At 39.9% G+C, this 23,668-nt stretch overlaps 1 protein-coding gene across 1 annotated transcript in view; it reads left to right on the forward strand.

Annotated features, from left to right (window-relative positions):
* Positions 1–23,668, forward strand: part of dock3 (dedicator of cytokinesis 3) — an 835,931-nt gene that overhangs the window by 169,676 nt on the left and 642,587 nt on the right. The window contains 4 exon segments of the mRNA XM_076267926.1: positions 9,516–9,557; positions 15,979–16,133; positions 19,460–19,541; positions 19,649–19,709. Of these exon segments, the coding sequence (XP_076124041.1) occupies positions 9,516–9,557; positions 15,979–16,133; positions 19,460–19,541; positions 19,649–19,709 (340 nt within the window).

Raw genomic sequence — 23,668 nt, forward strand, 5'->3', positions numbered from 1 at the left:
GTTTAGCACGTATCCAGAAATATTTTTGATAAGAAATTATTTATAGGCATAGGTTAGGCCTAAAGTAAATCTGTAGGCTATGGGATGGATAGCCCATCTGAATGTTTTTGGATGCCGCCTGTGATTTATTATTTTTGGGCATAGCTACGGTATAGGCTAAATCAAGGGGAAATAATGAGTAGGCTACGTCTATTCTAAGGTAAAGTCCACAAAAATAGACTTGATAGGCCCGCCAAACACTGCCGGAACTTTAAGAACGAACAATATTTTGCGTTCCGAACCGGTTCAGGACCGATATGTTGGTGGCGGAACGCATGCAAGAACGAAAACGTTAAACATATGCCTACCTGAACCGTTCGGAACGGAACTTTTGAAAAATTATTTCGTTTTCAAGCCCTGATTAAAAGTCAATTTGCAGCCATGTGCACGTAAGTAAAAGTCACACACCTGCAAATAATAATAAGGTGGTGCGCACTTTTTGACGAGTCAGCTGAGAATATGTAGCCTTTGATTTTCATGGAGGGGGGGGGGGGTCCTTGTTAGTTTACGCAAACCAAGCCAAGAAGGCTGATTCTGATTTTGATAATATGATCTGCACAAAAGATAAACTTAGGTAAACAACGATGTCAATATTGTTGTCAAAATCTTAACCCAGATTCGAACTTTTGGACAGGGGACTGGTAACTGCTGTGCAACGGCGGCTGTCATCTGCTGGCCTTAACGCAATGCGCCACAGAAGTATGTGCAGGTGCCCGTTCACGTGCTACTAAACGTCATTAACCACGTTAATCCAGACTACTGAAGTTTGGAAACTATCATGGTCCAAACTTACAGTACTATGTAAGTACGACAGTTTTGGGAAACAGTCGTAACTTACATGTTGGTTAGTTGAACGATGCATCCTGTTAGTAAAAAGCTAACCTCCGTAGTTGTACGGGAAACGCACCCCAGATCAGCTTGTAGGCCATTAGCAATCTGTTTATTTTATTTTATGAAGCCTACACAGTAGATCACATGCCACATTCTCACTTTCAATAGACAGATGCAATAGCCATTGGTCAAGTATTGAGTATAAAGCAATTAAGATAGTATCCTATACAAAAAGTACTTCATACTATCATAAAAATTCGTTAAAACGAATAGCATTTTGCAACTTGACAAAACACTGGATTAAATATCGTAGGCACAGGAGAAAACTTGTACATCCATTGGCCCGTGGGGAGATCATATGCCAGTTGCCTCTCCCTTCAGTGCTATGACTCGTTCGGCTGTGAGCTTGTTTCGCCAAAAAAAAACTATTGCAGATATCAATGCGTCTTTGTTCATGGGTTTGGCCTCACAGCAGAGGCTTAGACAACTATGACCCACGTTTTGGTTTCGTAATTTGCCCTACTTATTGACTGCAATGTAGTCAATTGACTGCTTGACAGGTTATTTTTATTTTTCTGTACAATAAACAAATACATCTGCTTTATGCCGCAGAATTACGCACTTGGCCAGCCTATAGAACGGGCACATTTGGGAGAGAATAGAGAATGTACGCACGTAAGAATCTGTAGGCTATTTGTGGCTGGTTACCAGCAAACAATGTTTAATGCATTAACTCAAGACGTCAAACATTTTCTAAACAATACAAACAGAAAGGATGCAGCAGGCAGCAAATGTAGAAGAGTCATTTCCAGTGGAAGAACAAAATGCTGAATGAAGCCCAAAGATATGAAGGCATATCTGGCAAGTTGTTATTTTTTGAAGACGTACTGTAAATGGTTGGGCTATAGGCCTAGTTTGCAAGAAGGAGACATAAAGCGTGAGCATGCCACACTATCCACAGCTGTGGTAGCGGGGGGTAGGAGGATTACTGTTAGCGCAGGATTTATATAAAATTCTTCAACAGAAGGCCTGCCTCGAATGCAGGCTTGCCCAAAAAAAGGCCTGTGGTTTGCGCAGCCTACAGTAAGTAGGTCTTAGTGAGTTAGGAGTCCTCTAGACTTCTTTTCAGCTGTCTCAGAGGTGGAAAGTTGCGTTCGTTGGGGGCAGGGCCGGATTAACAATTCATAGACCCTTGGGAACAAATGTCTGATGCCCCCCCCTGCCCCCCAGCCAACGTGAATCGGGTCATCAGTTAATAGGCCTATCGTGAAGATTTGTATTGCCATTTAAGGCACGAGCGCATCTGTGAGGCCAAGCCTCACCAAGTAGCCCGTTTGTTTACAACTAACATTACATTTAATTAAACTGCTTATAGGCTATGCCGAAATAGTTTCAACATTTTGAATATCAGTGTCGGGTGAATTAGGAAATGCCTTATGGCTGAAAGCTGCTTGGGATCCCCCCTGTCAAGCAATAACCATACAAAAAGTTAAAAACAGATGACATGATGGGCGTCACTGACATAATGCGCAAATAATATAGCCTAGATATTCCAATATATTCGAATACATGTGTTTATTTTAGAGGGGATATTCAAACGTAATTTTTTAACAATTTTGACAGCCCTAGTCCACTGTAGGCTACGCCAATCGTCTATTAACACCTTCCACCTAACCCCGGTGAGTGGGGGTCGCTATAATGCGTGTGAAATAGCACCATTGAGTAGCCTATGCGAAATAGCCTTAAAATCGTTCCCGTGTTGTGTGCCTTCTGGTTTCTCCACCTACTGGTTTCCTTGCGCGTGCATGCGCTGCAGAAGTTGTCAGACATTCACAAACAAGTTGTTTTAGGCGGTTTGAAGTCGCTTTTCATACGCCATGAGCGCTCGGCTACATTACAGCCACTCGGACAAAAGTGACTCTCTCCATTCTGATTCCATACTCTTTGAGCCAACTAATATGTTACACGAATCAATTAACTATTGTAGGCTACCATTAATTAATAACGTAGGCAACACCCAGGTAACATGTTGTCCAGGCTATCTGAAACAAGGGGTTGCCTCTCATCTACAACAACTGGTTACCTTGGGCTGCTACAGTCGTCAGTGCACTGTGCACAGTAGGCCTATGCTACTCTTTGTGGTTGATCAACTAAAAATAAAAGATGTATTTGGTGATGACGTTATTGTAGGACTAGTAGACCTAAATTCTGAGAAATTAAATGGTACGAGAAACGATCTACATAGCGCACCAGACCGCGATGTCTTCAAGGGTTGAATGAAGGGAGTTTGCAAAAATTAGTGTATTTTTCAAGTCAATAAACATTCTTAATTTTCGAATGTCTTTGTCAGGGAACATCTGACTTTTAAAAACCATAGGCCTGGTAGTCGCTCAGACAAGGAGTTATAAGATAAAGGCAATACCATTTGTGTCACCTAATGCAGTTCAGTGAATTAGCAAGATACCATCAGAAGGCAACAATCATAAAGCACAGTGCGCGCGCGCTCTCTCCCCTGCGCATAAAGCTGTCTGCGTGTTGTAGGCTAGATTTGCGTGAGTTCTTTCTATCTGCTTTACTTTTGTGAGTTGCGACCACCTAGGCTATGTTATAGACGTTCTATGAGGTACCAGTGTTTAGCTGTGTCACAAAACAATAAGCTTTGTCAGACTACTTTTAAAATGATATTCAGGGCTATATACATTTTAAACATTCGGTGTTGAAGACCCGACAATGCCTTGCGTTAATTCTTCAGGTGGGAAGTGTCAGGAATTTTCATACGAGAGACGCTCTCATTGGTGGTTAGTATATGAAGTAGGGAATTGACAGCAACATATCCAATCACATTATGTGAGATGCTGAATTTAACATAAACTGCGATGTTTGATTTTAAATGAATGTAAATTTAGCCGGGACTGTAAGCTGGCACATGTGGGTGCTTGATGTTTTCAGTGGGTGCCCGAGAGACGGAGCACCCACGGTATCGGCGCCTATGACAAGCGTATCTCGCGGTTGCATCCATTACAAACAAACATGCAATGTGAACGTCTGGGATTGGGGAGAGCACTAAATTCTCTTCTGAATAAGCACGAAGTCAAGCCTTTAAATGAAAAACACTCTTTAATAATCAAAGAAATAAACGTTAATGAAGTAAACTTGTGACCATCAAAAATCGTTTATCGCCTGTAACTCCGTAATAACAGGACGTAACAGGAAGGCATTTGGCTGAGCAACGGAGGTTAATATGCTCTATATTTTGTCCAAATGATGTCTGTCTATCATCGTTGCACTCGGAGAAAACCAGAATGTTTAATTTGTCCTGCGTTTCTTCTACAGCTGCAAACGGGATTCACTCGCCGTTAACCAAATATTTCTTTATTAGGGCAGGGCAGGCATATTTCTGGCTATTAAATTATTTCTAAACCATTCTGCTAAAGTCTGTAGTGAAGTCTGTGTAGGGTTTTCCAGCTCCATTTCTTTTTACGAGACACCCTGCTCACTTGAGACCTCTGCCGGTTGTTGCAGCGTCGTTGCAGCGTCACTGGAAAAATACAAATTAAAGTGGCGTGATGCCGCGTGATCCGCGAGGGAAGCTGGCCAAGTCGAAGCACTGCCCACTGTAGATAGATAGATAGATAGATAGATAGATAGATAGATACTTTATTGACCCCCAAGGGGAAATTCAAGGGTCTCAGTAGCATACAGACATAACACACAACATGCACTTACAGCAGAAATGGTAAACATAAGTATAGGTATAAACATATAACTAAACTCCACTGTACAATAAAGACAGTAGAAGATAAGAAAGATAAGAAAACTAAGAAAACTAAATACTAAATACACTATATAAATTAAATTAAGAAAGTCCAATGTGCTTGAGGGTGAACAAGCATAAGACGCTTGTAGTGACAGGGCCGGGACTGGTGAGGTGCTAAAGGGAGTTTAGTTTGTCCTGGTGAAGGTGCAAACAGTAGTCCAACCATAGTTCTTAGTTATGTGTGCCTGGCAAGGTGCTCAAGAGAGTGAGTGTCATGGTGAAGGTGCAAAAAGTAGTCCAACATTAGTCCAACAGTGCAACAGTGCAAGAGTAAGGACCAGCATAAATAATATACCGTAAAACTCCAAATAATAGCCCGGGCTTTTATTTTCCCAAATCGCCAAACTGCACCGGCTAGTATTAGAGACAGGCGTCTATATGAGACAGGCCTTTAATTTCCTTTACACAAAACTTTTCCTCTGCAAAGATGGAAAATATTACCAAATTAATTATTTCAAACACACTGAATGTCTACCTATATGACTATCTAATGACATTTACGGATCATCATGCATTTAGTGTTGAGATGTTGTTCATTGAGTGAGATACAGTAAGATCCAAATAGCGGGGATAGCCAGAACAGATTAAACACTTTTTAATCAAACGTAATTTACAAAGAGATCGTATCACACTGAAAGCATATATTTTTTCACTAGCAACCTAGCCTATATCGTCCTTTGTCAAATGCAGTTGCATTATCAGCCCTGACCAAAACCGTTCAGTAATTATTTATGCAAAAATGGAACGTGCGTAATGTTGCATTCTCCCTCCTTTTCAGCACGAATGAAACAGCATGAGGGAACATGAACCATATTCTTTCTCCCGTATTTTATTCAGCTTACATTTCAAATCATAGCCTACTTCTTTCTCTTTATCGCCATGGCAGTACGCATTTAGAATAAAGAATAACGTTCGCGAATCATTTTTTGTTGCCAGCATAAAAACAAGCTTATAGGCCTATCCGCAAATTTTAAACACAAGGGATGAATTGAGCGATGACGAAGTCGGACATAATAGGCATAGCTCATATTGAAAAAAGTTATAGAATTTGGAACTCTAGCTTTTCCCCACCGCAGTCTTTTCATGTAATTTCATTTCATCTAATCATAACGTTAGCGTGCGCAGTCTGCACCATACTCAAGTCCAAATCACACCAAAGATTCGCAACGAGATGAGCTGCAACATTCTATTAACCAGCAACTTGATGCAACATTATAAAACCTTGCAAATGTGACTAGATATGGTGAATGCTTTGCGACGGCTTGCAACGACGTGCAGCGTCTATTTCACACCCAAGACGTTCTAAATGGAACGCGATCATAATTAAGACAAGAAGATCTCGAGTAGATGTAAACACATTGACAGTGAGATGCCGCCGCACACGCATTAACAGTGAGATGCCGCCACTGTTTGTAAGATCAAAATAAGACGTTCTAAATGGAACGCGATGTAATTAAGCTGTTCGGTTCTTTTCCATGCGTCTTGGAGAGGTATGTGTGCTGACTGGGAACTCCTTTCTGCAACGGGCTTTAAACAGACAATCTGACGGGTTTTAATACAATCCGGAACTAAAAAACAGACCAGGCGTCTATTGGAGACCGGCCTTTAACCCAAACCTGTAGCCACGCCAGGCGTTTAAAAGAGACAGGCGTCCATTTGGGACTCGGCTATTATTTGAAGTTTTACGGTATGTTTAATTCTCATCAATCCAAGATGTGTGCCAGTATAAGGCCAGAAAACAATACACCCCTATGGGACTATTTTCTCCCTTTATGTGAATGAAAGTCTGCATGAAAAGTAAAACATTTTGTATTAGAAGTTTGTTTGAAAATTAATTTGAATATGAAAATGAGCAACATACTAATCGCATTTGCCCAAAATACACCCTAATGGGCTTATTTTTTCCTTTACTCCTATCACAATCAAACCTCGCAGTGAAAATATACATGGAAGGTAAAATTTGTTTTACAAGTTTCTTGGAAAAATCAATTTTAAATATGCAAATGAGCTCAACACTAGGCGTAATTCACTTATGGCCAAGAAGACATAAAGTCACAAGTAGAAAAAACAGGGACCAAATAACTAACATATTCTTGTCCATTCAGTAAGTTAATGTATGCATAAACGCAATAATTTTGAAGTCACTTGCCACACTTACCACCTGGGTCACTTGCCACATCATTTTTATTATTTGCGAACAAGCCTTACCTAATGACATTCCCCCACAGATAACATCAGAAGAAAGTCAGAATAGCCACCTTAGTCATTACAAACTCACAGTTGCCTGATTTATCAGATGAATATGACCCAGAGGGGAAGAACTAAGCAAAGAACAAACCAGGAACTGAGGGGTGCCAGAACCAAGAGCCACAGAGAAGGGGTCCAGGATCCAGGCTGGATTTTTAAAAGAAAAACTTTAAAAAGAAAAAAGAAAAACTAAAAACAAGAAAAGAAAACTCCCCTGTTGTTGCTACCTTGTCGTGGTAGGGAGGCTTGTGTGTGTGAAGACTATACTGGTGGGGGATATACCCCTGGCAGGTACTACCAAGCCAGGCAGTTTTCAGGTTAGAGGCCAGTCTAAAAGCAGCATTGCCATCACCCATTGGCAGTAGGATGATTGGATGAAGATTGGGCATATGTATTTGTCATACATATGGTCTAGGGGCTAGGAGGGGTCCACATGCACCCCCCCCCCCCCCCCCCTACTAGACTTAAGTGGTATTTTCTTGTAGCCCTGGTCCCAGAGTTTAAGAAAAAAACATGTTAACAAGAAATAAACTCATTCCCACTGTACCTGGTAGACCACTAAAGTAAATTTACCATTGAAATGAATGGGGTTTATGGATTTAGGTGAAGAGAGTGTACACATAATACATTTTGGTTTGTACCATGAAGGATGAACTGATTCAACTATATAAACCATATATTTTCTGAAAGCTTGTGGATGTGATCTAACATGACATGAGACATGTCCCACCCTTCTCATTAGTATGCTGCCCATGCATAATACATTGGGTATTGGTAAATAGTGTATATGGCTAATACCTTTTTGGGCTGTACCATTTAGGGAAAACTGATTCAACCACCTAAACCATATATTTTCTGAAAGCATACCCTCAGGATGTGATCTAACATAGGTTTTGACCTTTCTCACCCTCCCCTTTACTTTGCTGCCCGTTCATAATACATAGGGTATGAGTAAATCGGGTATATGGCTGATACCTAAAAGTGATTGGTTTTTTTTTCAAAAGTGAGGTTTTTTTTATACCAACAGTACTCGGTGACCTTGAGAAACGGAAATCTATGTGAAAACTCACCAGATTTCTCTTTTTAAACTGTCATGTCAGATAAGCCTGATTTAAGATGCATCTTCAATCTATTTGTCTATCTGCATAGCCTATAAATCTAGACGCGCCCCTAGCGGCAGCAAAGTCTAGCAACTCTCCGTTGGCTTGTGAGCTCCAGAAATCGAAACTAAATCAGGCCAATGAAATCGTGTATAGAGTCGTTAGGTGGGCTTAACATAATGATTGATGGCAGAGTTGCAACGGTTTGGCTTGAATTCCCTGCTACTTGAAAACAAATAAGATGGATGTTGCTGTTGGCGAACAGTGTGACACGAGTTAAGCTTTTATTAAGTTGGCAAACGTTTGAACTAGCCAACTATCTCCGCTGGTGGGAAACGCATGGGACTCATAGCGCTGCCGCTGTCCTATTGCGTGCAGAGGGAATTTGAAAGACAACTGATTATCCCGCCCCTCGGACTGAGCACTGCGAATGGTGAGTGTCCAGAGCCTACATTTTAATGTGGGTCTGGCTCGTCAGGCTACTATCTGCATGCTTCCTCCCGGAAATCATTTTAAAGGAGAATTTTGGCGATTTTTCACATAGATCTCTTTTTCTTGAGTCTTGAGGTCACCGAGTAGTGTCGGTACAAGAAAAAAACAACAATACAGTGCTACACTCGGGGGGATGAACATTGGGGCTCATGAACATGCCCCCAGAGTGTAGCATTGTAGCTGCCTGGCAGCTCTAGCCACTATCTGCAGCAACTCAAGCTAGGTAGAACTGATTGTTTTCTGGGTTTTTTCATACCGACAGTACTCGTGACCTTGAGAAACGGAGAACTATATGAACAATCTCTGGAATTCTTCTTTAAATGTGATGTCATGAAGGATGTCTTATTTGTTTAATTGCTGCCAGATGAAATAACTCCCTTATGCTACTAGCCTCCATTGAGGGTACTCAGGACCTACAAGTACCTGGGGCTGCATTTGGACAATGAACTGGACTGGTCCATAAACACAGATACACTTAACAAAAAAGGATAGAGCTAGCTGTATTTTCTGGGGCTGGATGTTCTAAAGGTCAGACGTCGCCAGGATTTTTGTCTATACCATGGGTGTGCTGGGAAGGCAGCATTAAGAAAAGGGGTGCTATGTGATTGGACAGACTGATGAGGAAAGCTGGCTCTATTGTCAGTGCCAGAGAGGAGAAAGGGACCTTGAACCTTAACAAGGCAAAGAAGTATGTTCAGTGGCAGTTCGTTTGTTGTTTGTTGTTTGGGGGGGGGGGGGGGCAGTTCATCGTATGGACAGGCCTCAACTGCTGTAGAATAACAATGCTATTTTATTGTGTAATGTCAAGTATTGTATTGTCACATCTCTTTTGTTCTATTAATGACAAATCAACTTTAATTAATTTGATAGAAGGGACTTTTCCATTTTAAGCATCATTGTTTATCTTTCTTGTAAAGACAATAATTATGTTTGTATGTGACATTTGTAGTGTATGTAATGTTATCATTTTTGCCTTTAACCCTGTAAAGCATCTCTCTAGCAGACACAGCGTCCAACAGAGCACAACCCAGGTAGGACAACATTCTGTTGCATATTGTACAAATATTTTTGTTTTGAGCATGGTCTACAATGAAAGTCTGTGCAGCAAGGTAGCACGTCAAATAACAAACGCTATTTTATACCATTGACAATGTTCAAAGTATAAAGTAACACAACTAAATAATGAAAAGCTAACAAAACCAATAACAGTACAAGAGGTATATAAGCAAATACAGGAGTTGAAAACTGGAAAATCTCCAGGTGATGATGGTTTTCTAAATTAATTCTACAAAGTTTTTAAAGATCAGGGGCCGTATTCACAAAGCCTTTTATCTTACCACTAGGAGTACTCCTAAATCGCACTAAAAGATTTTAGCTAGGAGTTTTCTCTTAAAAGTTATTCACAAAGAATTTCAGACCTAACCTGGCCCTAGCCAGATGAATGTCGTTCCGCTTAGCTCCGCCTAGCTTCACTCACATCCATCTGGAACCTCTTCCATTGAGAGTGATTTCTCCAACCAACTTTATGGTTTAGCGAATCAGGACGCAGGGCGGGAGTTTCATAGATGTGACATAGCGTAGAAGCGACTGTGAGACTGTTATCAGCGTCACGGGTTGGCTTCGATGAGAGTGGTTGAAGTAGCACGTCAATAGATGACGGACAAGTGGCTTATTCAATCATATGCAACCATTTTTTGATTAGGTCCAGCCTTCTGAAGCAACATTTCAATGGATCGGTTCCAGATGGATGAGTGGAGCTAGGCGGAGCGAAATTCATCTGGCTAGGGTCAGGTTATTTCAGACCTACTCTTAGTAAGGAAAAATGACAACTCCTAAACTAAGAGAGAGTCTTCGTTGCTATGGATGACGTCATTACTCATGCACGAGCTTGACTGAAGTGACAACCTTGATTGGCTGATGATTGTAACGCGGAAATGATTCCAAACACCTCCCTTACGATGATGAGTGACAGGTATGAGAATGCGTGCGCTACAGAAGTAGTGCGAAGGACGGAAGATGATGAATAACTGAATAAAAAGCCCTAGCCTAAATGAATAAAGAGTAAGGCAAAACAAATAGCCTAGTAGCCTAATGAAACATAGGCCTACGGATTGATGCAGTAGGCTATCTTTGCAACATTGTTAAATTAATCTGTCACCATATGCCTACGTTTGCAAAGAGGAGAACATTTTAATTTGATTCACAATGAAATGTTACATTTAATTCACATGTTAACAATGGGTAGTTTTGGTTGTTGTTGGTGGCGTTATTGCATCCCTTTTATGAATGCAAAATTGTTCCCTCGCGATTGGAAGCTCCTGTTGCCGCATAGGCTACGCATTTCATCGCAACGTGAAATGCCACAAACAGCTGTTTGTGAATAGGTCTTAGTGAGTTAGGAGTCCTCTCGACTTCTTTTAAGCTGTCCCAGACTTAGGTGCTACTTTTAGGTCTAAAATGCTTCGTGAATTACTTTTAGTGAAAAAAAGTCCTAAAGTTAGGAGGGACACGCCCATTATTTTTAGGAGTTGCTCCTAAATTCGCCAGTTAGGAGCTACTTTAAGCCTTAAAATTCTTTGTGAATACGGCCCCAGGTAAGTCCCCTACTGGTTAGAGCATACAGGTATGCATTGGTTACAAGACAATGGGCGCAAACATGGGCATCATCTACAGTATAACACTAATACATAAAGAAGGGAAAGATGCCACGGATTGTGCATCATATAGACCTATATCATTACTTAAAGCTGCAGTTGGCAAGATTTTTTTTCAGGCTTATTCACTGAAACCGACACAATGCTCCGACAGAACAACATAAATCAGCCGGTTTTAGGTGAGAAAAAAACGCACTTTTACCTCCACCTAGAGCCTGTTATTTGTTTTGCAAAAATCCACGGTAACACTCCACTTACTAGTTCACATTCCATAATTTGCAAACAGATATAATGGCATAATAGAAAAGCATGTTTGGCGAAATCTCTGGCCAGGGTCCTGAAGTGATTTGCGGGATCGTGGAGGAGTCAACTGTGCAGGCAGGAGTCGTGCAGGATTCCGCAATACACCCCAAAAAATGCGTTAAAGATGAGGGACCCTATAGCCAGGACCACGCGAACAAATTTGACGGGAGAGCGCGAGGTGCGCTAATTCCCTCAGATCAGAGAGACTTGATCTGATATAAGAGTGATGGGCGTCGGAGGACCACGGGCGAGAGTTTTGAGCGCTTGATCGGACAGGCCGTTATTTGCCGCGTTGGTGGCTGCACCATAAAATATGTAACAGCCTGCTGGGATTCCGATTTGCGTTAGAACAGCGTTTGAAAGCGAAAGCGAAACAAAATTTTCACAGGTCACAAATTTGGTCCGAACGCCACGAAACTTGACGTACATTATCAATGGACCAAGCCTCACAAAAGTTACTAGAAGGATTTTTGATATCATCATTTTTGTTCAGTGAATCTTTTGTAAATTGCTTTACAATTAACTTCGGGCCTATAGATCTATGCCTGGCTTGCTTCGGTCACGTCTTTTTAAAACCATCTTTTTCTCTCTCGTGAGCATTTAATCTGCTGCCAGCTTGTGACTCCACATTGCCCAAAATGCTTGATTGCATTGTATTCTCCACATTTTAGCTAAATTTTGGTGTACCACATGGTATTTTCTTTCAGTGAATCTTTTGCTTTACAATTAGGCCTATCTGGCCCTCTTCTTGGCTGCCTTCACTCCTTCATTAACATTAATCTTTTTGGCTGTAATAGTCCAGGTACATAGTCTCTGTTTTTGGATTTTGTGAAATACATTTCTAAATAAATGCGACTTCTAGTCCGGTGTGACTTATATATGTTTTTTTCCTGTTCATGACGCATTTTTTGACTAATGCGACTTATACTCAGGAGCGACTTATAGTCCGGAAAATACGGTAATAGGCCTATATCATGAAGATTTTTCTTGCCATCTAAGGCACGAGCGCATCTGTGAGGCCAAGCCTCACCAAGTAGCCCGTTTGTTTACAACTAACATTACATTTAATTAAACTGCTTATAGGCAATGCCAAAATAGTTTTCAACATTTTGAATATTAGTGTCTTGGGTGAATTAGGAAATGTTCTCAAAGTAGCCATATGGCTGAAAGCTGCTTGGGATCCCCCCCCCCCCCCATCAAGCAATATAACCATACAAACGCGCGGCCTGCACTCATTGTTTCAAAAGGAGTAATTTCGGCTTTGTCAGAACAGGCCATTGTAGGCTACATAAAATAAACTTCCAAAACTAACGAAAAATATTTATCTTCTTAATAGTTAATTCAAAAGTTTCCAAAAAGTTAAAAACAGATGACGTGATGCGCGTCATTGACATAATGCACAAATAATATAGCCTAGATATTCCAATATATTCGAATGTGTTTATTTTAGAGGGAAAATTCGAACGTCATTTTTGAGCAATTTTGACAGCCCTAGTCCACTGTAGGCTACGCCAATCGGCTATTAACACCTTCCACCTAGCCCCGGTGAGTGGGGGTAGCTATAATGCGTGTGAAATAGCACCATTGAGTATCCTATGCGAATAGCCTTAAACTCTCTAAACCTGAGAGAGGAGGAAAAGGTGACTTTTTTATTTTATTTTCTATTATTCACTTCCAACGTCAATGGCTGCCTGATAGATGAAGAGAACAAGAAATGGAGAAACATCAACGCAGTGCCTTGGTAGGCCTAATGTTATTAGGTGGGATTTTGTAGTTAGGCTACTGCAAATGTAACATCCTCGTTTCTATGAAACTGGAAACAACTGAACCAGGAGACTTTGTCACAAGACAAAACAGATGTCTCAAAGCCCATTAGATTAACATGAGCCTACTGTGGTTTAGATTTGTATGGCAGTAAGACAAATATTTGGTTAGACTAGGCTAGCTAACTTTATACTGACACAACGTAACAATGCTCTGAACTCGCGGTCAACATGAAATCCAAAACTTTGATCACCAAGTTGAAATTTCCAGGTCAACCACAAATAATTCCGATTCTTTTTAATATCATCTAATAACTAATTCAATGTTGATTTAGGCCTATAGGCCTAACTCGGCCTACTTAGCAACACCATTGAACACCACTTAAAAGTTCAACGAAGAGTTGCCATTGCTGCTGCTGTGCTGAAGAGATGTGGACGGCACGGCAGGGCACGTCCAATGAACTGTGCGCTCCTACTGACAGCCAGGGCTTAGACATTTTTTCTACGGCTGCAAACGGGATTCACTCGCAGTTAACCAAATATTTCTTTATTAGGGTAGGGCAGGCATATTTCTGGCTATTAAATTAGGTTCGCTTTATCCAAGAAAACCATACTCGTATAGGGTGAAGATATTTAATATAATATGAAAGGAGGGATAGACAAATAACATACCTCTTCCCCAGAGTGACAGAGACAGGGAAGAGCTGAAGGGCACAGCAAAATATGAATATGAAAAATTGATACTGATACATTAGAGGGGGCAGGAGACTACAGAGGCCCATTACAACTCTTACTGTTACTGAAGACATATGCGGTGTGTCGAGGCAAAAACCATCTTTGTGTAATTATTAAACAATAGAATGTGACCTGTTACACCAGACCCATCTGCCTAGGGTCAGTTACAGTTACAAATAAATGTGAATCTCTAACTATTGGAATACAGATTAAACAAACTTTTAAAGAATGTTATACCTTTAAATGGGATACAGAGGTTCTAAAATATTTAGGTATTTACATAGGTAAAAATTTGGATGAATTCTTTAAAAACAACTATTGTACTCTGGAAAGAAAGATAAGACAGGATTTAAATAGGTGGAAACTAATACCAGATGGGATATATAGTAGAGTGGAAATAGTCAAGATGATGGTACTCCCACAAATTCTCTTTCAAGCATTACCACTTACACTACCAGAAACGTAAGTCAAAACGTTGGAGAGAATTTGCTTGGAATTAATTGTTCATTGCACCTCATATTTATGGAAGAATTTCTCCTGTAGCAGGAGGTAGTTGCTGGAGAGAATGTGGGGAAAGTAAAGCAAATTATACACATATATTCTTCACAAGTCCTTTTGGGAAGAGGTACAGAAGGCCATAACAGAAATTATTGATATTAAGGAATCCCTGATATTAGAAAATTATTTTGGTATTAACACAAAATGCAAGATAAAAGCGAATGAGCGAAATATCTTTAATATACCATGTCTTACCGCACTGAAGTAACTAACAAGGATATGGAAATAACCGAAAGCACCAGAATAACATTTATGGTATAACACAATAGAATGTGTAGAAAGTAGTAGAAATGGAAAAGTTTACATTCGTAGCTAGGAATAACTTAAAAAAGTGGAGCTAACACCTAATAGACAAAATAAGTATAAGTAATAGATTAAAATAAGTATTTTAATGGCTTAATGTAGGATAATTGTCTTACACAAACATCTATTACACACACACACACATTCATAAACACATATCAATGCCATTTCTATTCTTTTTTATTATATTTATTTTATTATTTTTATGTATTTTTTTTTTCATTGTGTTTCACAGTGTTATTAAATAATATTAAACTGTAAAAATGTTAAGTGCAACAGGAAAAACATGTGACTGGATATGAAAGCACTACAATAAAGTAAAAAAAAAAATATATATACATAATTGCACTTCTGTGGTAGTGTGGTGAATGTCCTAAAAAACAAAGTATTATAAACTTTGAAAGTGTACAGAGAGGTTATAACAAGACCTGTTTCTGGAGGAAGGGAATCTTCGCGTTCCGTAGCGTCAAATCAGTGGGCGCGTTCGACTTTCAGCGTTGTGTAGATCTGACTGAACACGAGGCATGTTTGTATTGTAAGATTCAGCCAGATCTGTGCAGCGCTATAAGATTGAAGGCACCCACTGATTTGATGCTACAGTACACAAAGTCAGAAGATTCTCTTCCTCCCTAAACAGGTCTTGTTAACTTCTCTGTACTTTTTTCAAAGTTTGCAGTACTAAGTGTAATTGTATTTTGTACAGAAAAGTACAGAAGTGTAATTGTATTTTGAGCATTGTCAATAAAATGGTGTTTGTTTTCTGATGTGCTAGCCTGCCCCGCAGACTTCCATTGCAGACCATTTCATTACTAATGCAAACAAAGGTCTTACTCAAAACTCCACCAATTAACATCATTTTGCTCTCAAACAAAAGGTTTTACTTGGTATCTAATGTAAATAGAGCCTAGGTTGTTTTTACTCCAGAGTATTCCTTTAAGTAGGAAATCATATTCTGTAATTAAGTGCAATGTGATTTTAAATTTGCCACTGCATAACAGGAATTCAGAAACAACAACATATGTAAAGGAAATTTTTGTATGTCAATTGAGAAGTGAGACTGCCAAATAATAGTGAGTGCAAAATAAATACTTATTTGAGCAGTATCTGAAGGCTAAAACAATGGTTTTCTTGCACAGGGAGACAGCTTGGGCCACCGGCATGGAGAGGCCTTTCGCATTCCTGTACCTCACCACCTTTTCATGAACCTAAAGAGCTTCACTTACAACACCATTGGCGAGGACACTGACATCCTCTTCTCACTCTACGACCTAAGAGAGGGCAAGCATATTAGGTGAGGGGAATTACGATGAGAGCAAAGGTATACGGTCAAGTAACAACACATTTGAAAACATTTGTAAGTCACCTCGCATAAGGGTACTGATACATGCTAGCAAAGCATTGTGTGTTTCATTCATTTCAGTTGAGAGCAGGCGACATTGACAGTGTATAGCAGATTGGGCGAAGCAATAAAAGTTGAATCCTATCAAAGGAAAAGTGTAATCTTTTGCAAATGAGGAGCGAATTTCACACGTGGTGGCCAGATTGTTTGTTGCTGCCTTTGATTTTTGGAAAATTGCAGGACTTTGATGTTTTGTTCATTTGATTAAAGGTCTGCATAGAAGGGCTTTTTAGGACCTGAGCACCGAAGGGCATAAGGCCTATTGTTTTTGGAAAGATTATTGTTATGGTTATTCCGATTTGTGTTTTTTTCAGTGTTTTCCTTTTTTGAGGTAGTTAACGTGGGCGAAACATTTTTGGCAAACACATCAGGTATTACACAAAGCAGTTAGGTACCAAAGCTTGATCCCGGGCGTGGCCCAGGGACTCGCTAGTGCCCCCTTATGCGACTGATCCCGTGGTTGGCATATACTTTCAGCTACACACACCAAATTTGGTGTGTATCTCCCCAAACTGAACAACATTCACATGTACCAATGTTGTACCATTAGCCATACACAAAAGGAAGTGAGGTAATTGGGATTTTATGCGCACTAAAATATGATGGAATTGTGATGTCAAAAGAGGTGCTTCCCATAGGTAAAAACTCATGAAATTTGGCACACACATCAATTGGTACAGTACTCAAACTTGTTATGTTATTGATTATTACGATGATAATAATAATATCTGCATGCCCACAATACATATTTGGCATAGGACCACCATGTGCTTTGTAAAAAAGTGCAATTTATTTTGTTCAAAAAATAATGCACTGTACTGTTCTTCCTAGGCTTCTTCTTATTACAGTGCATGAAAATGCACTGTACTGTTCTTCCTAGTCATCTTCTTATTAGAGTGCATGAAAATATACTCTACTGTTATCCGATTTATTATAGTGCATGAAAATGCACTATACTGTTCTTCCAAGTCTTCTTATTAGAGTGCATGAAAATGCACTCTACTGTTATCCGATTTCTTCTTATTAGAGTGCATGAAAATTCCTAGGCTTCTTCTTCTTCTTCTTATTGCATTGCATGTAAATGCAATGGACTATTATCACTGTTCTTCTTATCTGTTTTTATTGCATTGCATGTAAATGCAATGGACTATTATCACTGTTCTTCTTATTATAGTGGATGGAATCCACTATCTTGAAATCTCCTGGCTTCTTCTTATTACATTGCATGTAAATGCAATGAACTATTATCGCTGTTCTTCTTCTTATTCTTCTTCCGACCAAATTCAACGTTTAATGCAACTGAAACCGCTGAACCGTCTGACCTCATTCAAAGACTCCTACAAAGCTCTTGTAACGGACAATCGTACAATGTATTTTTTATATTTGTGAACTTTATACTTTTTGAGATATTTACGATAAAAGAGCAATAAAATCCCATAGACTTAACATTGACCGCTGTGGCGGCAACTTTTAGCATTATGACGTGACCTGCACCTGAAAGCAATCAACAGCTGGTCCGCTGCAATCTTTCTACCACTGGAGCTGTGAATCCACCGCGCCTCACTGAAAAATATATAAGCAGCACGAACCAGCGCGAAATCATTTCCAACCGGCGACAGCACGCGAACCCTTTCTCCAAACAGTGATTTTTATATAGTTAATATCAGTTATTTCAGGAGTAATCATGTAAATAATAGTGTTTTGGTATTGAATGTTATATTTACCATCGTGTATTTTATATCGTGTGTGTGTGAAAGCGGTTAACGTTAGCAACATTGTGCAGTGCTTCTTATCTGACTGCCATCCTGATGCATGGACCGGCGCATGGTCTGCTCTTGGACCACCATATTCAGTTTATTAACTTGCTGTGAATTATTACACAAAATGTTCATTAAATGTACGAAGAAGTATTTCTAGGTTAATTGATAATATGACTCTACAGTATGAAGGCTACAGTAGCCTAGCTAATGTTAACTAGCATTACCAACCTCCCTGCAAAACTCACCACACAACTTCGTAGGTTTGATAGGTCTTGTCCCTCATGCTGGCCCTTACAAAACCCACAAGCTGACCCTCGACACACAACAGTCAATAATGTGACCCGATTTAAAGTGGTTTTCACCCCTTTGGACACTCTTGATTTCGTCCTTGAAACAGTGAAATATTCACGGGGGCATGGACGGTTTACTAACCATTTTACTGCAGTGCATCCAGCATCCAGCTTGTGCTATCAGCTAGCTAGCTAGTTCAAAGGTTTAAGTACTTAATGGGGATATACAGGCCTTTTTATGCCTCGACTAAGTTGATGTTTCCTATAAACAACAATTCATGTTCATAGAAACAACAAGGTCACTAAAACATAATATATTTCATACCTGTGTTGCAGCATGTAGGCTAATGTTAGCAGCATTATAATGTCATTCTAATGTCTGAAAGGCTAATGATTGGCCTATCGGCTACCTGAAAAGTTAAAAACTAGCATTTACAGTGTTCTATTTGATGGTGTATTGGCCCTGACTAAGTTTGTGTGATATATAAACCACAATCCTTGTTGATACAAGTACCAATGTTCGTCTAGAAAGTTTTTATTCACATTAAGATTTTCGCCATAGGCAGTAAAAGACTCTCGCCATCTTTGTCAATAATTTTCGCTGATAAAGTTTCAAACTATGATCATAACGGCCTTTCCACCAATCAGAGGCATCACTGTGGGATTGTAGGATTGTTCAGGATTGTGGGTAATGAAGTACTTATCCAAGACATCGCGAATAAAATACATTTATCTCAAAACTTTTGGCATCTATATGAGCATACACAATTCGCTTAGTACAGCCGTAGCTGGTTTTGAGTCTACCATGTGCAGTTAAGTTTTTATGGCTTATACCCGAATTGTCAATGGAGAAATTGCATTGAATTCTTACTTCCGGAAACTCCTGTGGGCGGGACTGTGATGCTCTATTGGTTTCATTGTCCCTTCCTATGAACTGTCTGCAGAATAATTTTGAAATTAACCAGATGGCATAGATCTTTACTGGAAAGGTTGTTGATAACGGTTGTTTTACTGTGTCAAATCTGCTTTTGAAGAACTAAACCATCATTTTCCCTCATGGTACAGTATCCTCTGCATCAGACATTACATGTTGGTTATATTCTGTTTGCTCTCCAAAAAACTGTCATGAAGAGCACATCATCCACAGCCTTGTTATTTTCATGCACAGTGAGAAGTTTATGGTGCGACTCAGCAAAAATGGTGGCCCCAAGAACCCAGAGAAAATGGATCGACTGTGTGCTTTATTCACGGTAAACTCTTTAATGTGTCCAACTTTCCACTCCATTTACAGTTGTTTCAAAATTAGAATGAAATCCCATGGTTCGTACCTAATACTGTTTTTTTTTAACCTCTGCAGGATTTGAGCAACAAGGACATGAAGAGGGACCTCTACATCATTTCACAATTCATAAGAACAGGTGAACTACTATCCCTTGAATTCTGTCTAAGTGAAACACAACCCACACATTTGGCTTCACACACTGTTGAAGGTTTGAGGGTCTTGAGGGTTGGCACAAAGAGGCTATATGCAGTCAAAAATTCCGTTTTGCAGTTTGTTAAACCCCCACCAGGGTGTTTGAGGTATCCCAGTGCAAAGAAAAATAGGGCTCATCAAAATTGGGAGAAAAAAAATATTTACAAAAAAAATATGGCTGTGGGCAACCACTACAAAATAAAGACATAAGTCGCAAACAAAATGGCTAACGAATACCTCACACAACTGAGGGCAAATCACGTCAGGAGCATTGGGATTAGCATCTCTCCCATTCAAAAGGTATACAAATGAAACCTCCCCTCCTTTAAAGGGTGACCGAATTTCCCCCAGCCCATATCAACCATAAACACAGGGGTGTTTTGTCATTGCAAGACAAAATAAGACATTATATAATTTAATACGGTACCAAACAAGCTATTTCAAACATCAGGCCTTCACAACAGCATTACTTAACAATTATATATCACAACAATCACTTGCAACTGCTTAAGAAAGTTAATTGATTTTCCACGGGTGAAACAGTGACACTCGTGAACACACCCAAAGCTTATAGCTGTCCCGGGACAGGAGCGCGCTTCCCTAAGAACTACCAGGAAGAGCTACCTTGCCGGTAAGGAGTGAACTTCTTTTAACAGTTAACTCTCTTCAAAGAACTTGTCAGCATTTACAATAGACATTGTCCATGAACCACCATTATAACAAAGTCGGCAAGCATGTTATGGTTTCAGTAACATTTTTAAATAAACAGGGACTTACATTGGAAGAATGAATGAAATGCGAGTGAAACGCTTGGTGCGATTTCAACAGTATATGTGCACCTATCTGTTAATACACACACAAACTAGACAGAGCTTCAGGAATGTACAATAAATACATGTAATATAACTGGAGGGCAGGAGTGAAATATGAGCATGAATAAGTTCAAACAGTAACATGCTTATGAAAGAGTTTGTGACGGCATATGAAAGAGTTTGTTGCGGCCGCCATTAGGACGCTGTGAGGACTATTGATCTATTATTTTGCTCATTTTATATTTAAGAAACATTGAGCAAATGTCAGTAGTCTTTCAATTAGAGAAAATGTATTTCCAGGACAAGGAAAAGACAATTGGAATTCAATTGAAAACCCTAATGGCAATTACAAGATGTGACTTATTGAAAGGCACTTCACCATCTTTGTATATGCATTTTGAGCAGTTATACCTAATTAACAGCTGACAGTCACTGTGAATTGTAAAGTGTATGATTAGAATCACACACTGTATCTTTTATCTTACTGAGAGACTAATGTGCAACATAAATTATTATCTAATATTATTTAGTATGTTGTATTGGAAAGGAAAACTCCAGCCATGATTTTAAAAATTACCCCGGAGTGTAGCACCATAGCTGCCTAGCTGCTCTAGCTTTTTTTCCGACAGTACTTGGTGACCTTGACATGAGAAACAGAGATCTATGTGATCTATTGCCAGAGTCTCCTGTAACTGTTCCTTTTTCAACAGCTGGCAAATGTGGTGCTTTATTTCCATAGCTACTGTCCCATGTAAGATTTCGGAAATTGAAATGGTAACGCTTTAGAATAACATGTGCTTATTAGGTATTAAGGGCAGCCGTGGCCTACTGGTTAGCACTTCGGACCTGTAACCGGAGGGTTGCCGGTTCGAACCCCGACCAGTAGGCACGGCTGAAGTGCCCTTGAGCAAGGCACCTAACCCCTCACTGCTCCCCGAGCGCCGCTGTTGATGCAGGCAGCTCACTGCGCCGGGATTAGTGTGTGCTTCACCTCACTGTGTGTACACTGTGTGCTGTGTGTGTTTCACTAATTCACGGATTGGGATAAATGCAGAGACCAAATTTCCCTCACAGGATCAAAAGAGTATATATACTTATATACTTAATAGTGCATAATAAGCAGTTAACAATTAGTTAACTGTTGTTATCCTTTAATAACATTAACTAACTGTTAACATGCAGCTTGTAAGTGTTAATAAGCAGCCTTTTAAAGAAGCCCTATGCAGGTCTGGTTATACCTTCGCTGTTTCTGGGTTTTTGCCTGATTTGGGCTCGCATTTTTCACGACATAGCTCCCCCTGCAGCTTCGGTAGCAGGTGACTGCTACACTAAACCCCCACTAGCTAGCGAGCTAGCCATCAAGAAACCAAGCTAAACACATACAGGGCTCACAATAAAACGGTCGAAGAAACACATTATTCAAGAGACTATCAAACCACATTACAAAAACGAAGTTCACCCAAGGGTAGGCTACTTACAATTTCAACAGCAACAAAGCCAAATCGGAGTCCGTTTTGCAGTCTTCTTAGAAACTACAATCTGACTACATTTTCGAGACACGATTGGATACTTTCGCTGAGTCACATCTGGATTTGTTCGGGACGGGACCAGAAAGTTGCATATTCGTTTTTTTCACGGAGAAGCACTAGGGGGAGACGAAGCACCAAACGACCCAAAAAGTGTTGTAGAACCATCAGAACGACTCTCAACCTGCATAATTAAGGTACTTTTTGCTAAAATTGTTGCATAGGGCTTCTTTAAGTTACTTACAAGCATATTTGTTAACAGTTAATGTGCAGCTGTCACAGAATAAATGCATGTAGTTACAGGTGTTTTGGGAACACCAAAATAAACATTTACAATAAAAAATAGATTTTAGCACCCCTAACATAGCATTTTGCTCCTTTCATAAGGCATTAACTCCTTTGGGATGAAGAAGAACGTATTATTTACACTATGCTCACCAGTTGAAGAGATGAATAGCTGAGAGGATCTGGCCATCCTCTGGACTCTGGAGGCTAGCCCTGGCAGCTACATGTAGACGCTTAACAGTGCCACCAATGCCAACACATGTACTCTTACCATGGCTTGTAGCAAAATAAAATGCTGACTGCAGCTTTTAGCACTTAGATGATGCAGCACAGGTGTGGTTGGTAACAACATTAGTAAGTGTTGCAGTCAGCCTGTATACCTAAATATTGTTGAGTCGGAGTCTGTTATTGTATGAAGGAAAAGAGTGCCAGTCCCAGCCACTACCACGACAAGACATCAATATTCCCTGTATAAGAAGACACATTAAGATAATCAAATGCCTTTTGAGAACTTCATAGCCACCAATGAATAAATAATGGAACATGAAAGGGTATCCCCAGCTAAGGGCTATTGAGGTCAATGGTTAAAATATAATTTCTAGTACATAATTTGATATATATTTGGCATCCTTCTCATTTTCTAGGAATGTCCTTTTAAAATATGTGAAGTAAAATATTGCCATTCCGTTCCAGTCAAGTATCAGAGTTAATGCCTTGTAAAAGGAGTAAAATGCTAAGTTGTGTTTCACCTGAGGGGGTGCTAACATCTATTTTTTTTTGTAAATGTTTATTTTGGTGTTCCCAAAACACCTGTAACTACATGCATTTATTCTGTGAATGGGACTTGGGACATAAAGGAGTTTTGAGACCCTCAATATCACTTTTTTGGATGTTTTATCTAAAACTAGGGACTTCTATAAAACCAATGAGACTGTGGTACAAACTTTTAATTATGACCGCCGCGCAGCAAAGCGGCGGTCATATAGGTTAAGTCAGATTTTTTTTTTTTTTTTTTTTTTTTCTTTTTCGCATGCCCAAATTTCCGTCAATGAGTCCCGGGACACTGAAAGACCGGGGTACACGAAACTTGGTGGGCATGTAACCCCACATGGATAGCATGGAACCATCGTTTTTCGTTTTGATCTGTAGCCCCCCCGCTGGACTGGACCCCCCGAAAGGAGGGTAGGGCAGACACAGTTTTCTGTGAATATCTCGAAAACCGTAGGGTTTAGGAGGACCATTTTTTTTGGTATGTTGATCTCAAGAGGCCATGTCAACCC

Source organism: Alosa pseudoharengus, unplaced genomic scaffold, assembly GCF_046254945.1.
Source record: "Alosa pseudoharengus isolate Yale_2024_CS ecotype anadromous, Long Island Sound unplaced genomic scaffold, YU_APseudo_1.1 YU_APseudo_1.1_scf_5, whole genome shotgun sequence".
NCBI classification, from domain to species: Eukaryota; Metazoa; Chordata; class Actinopteri; order Clupeiformes; family Clupeidae; genus Alosa; species Alosa pseudoharengus.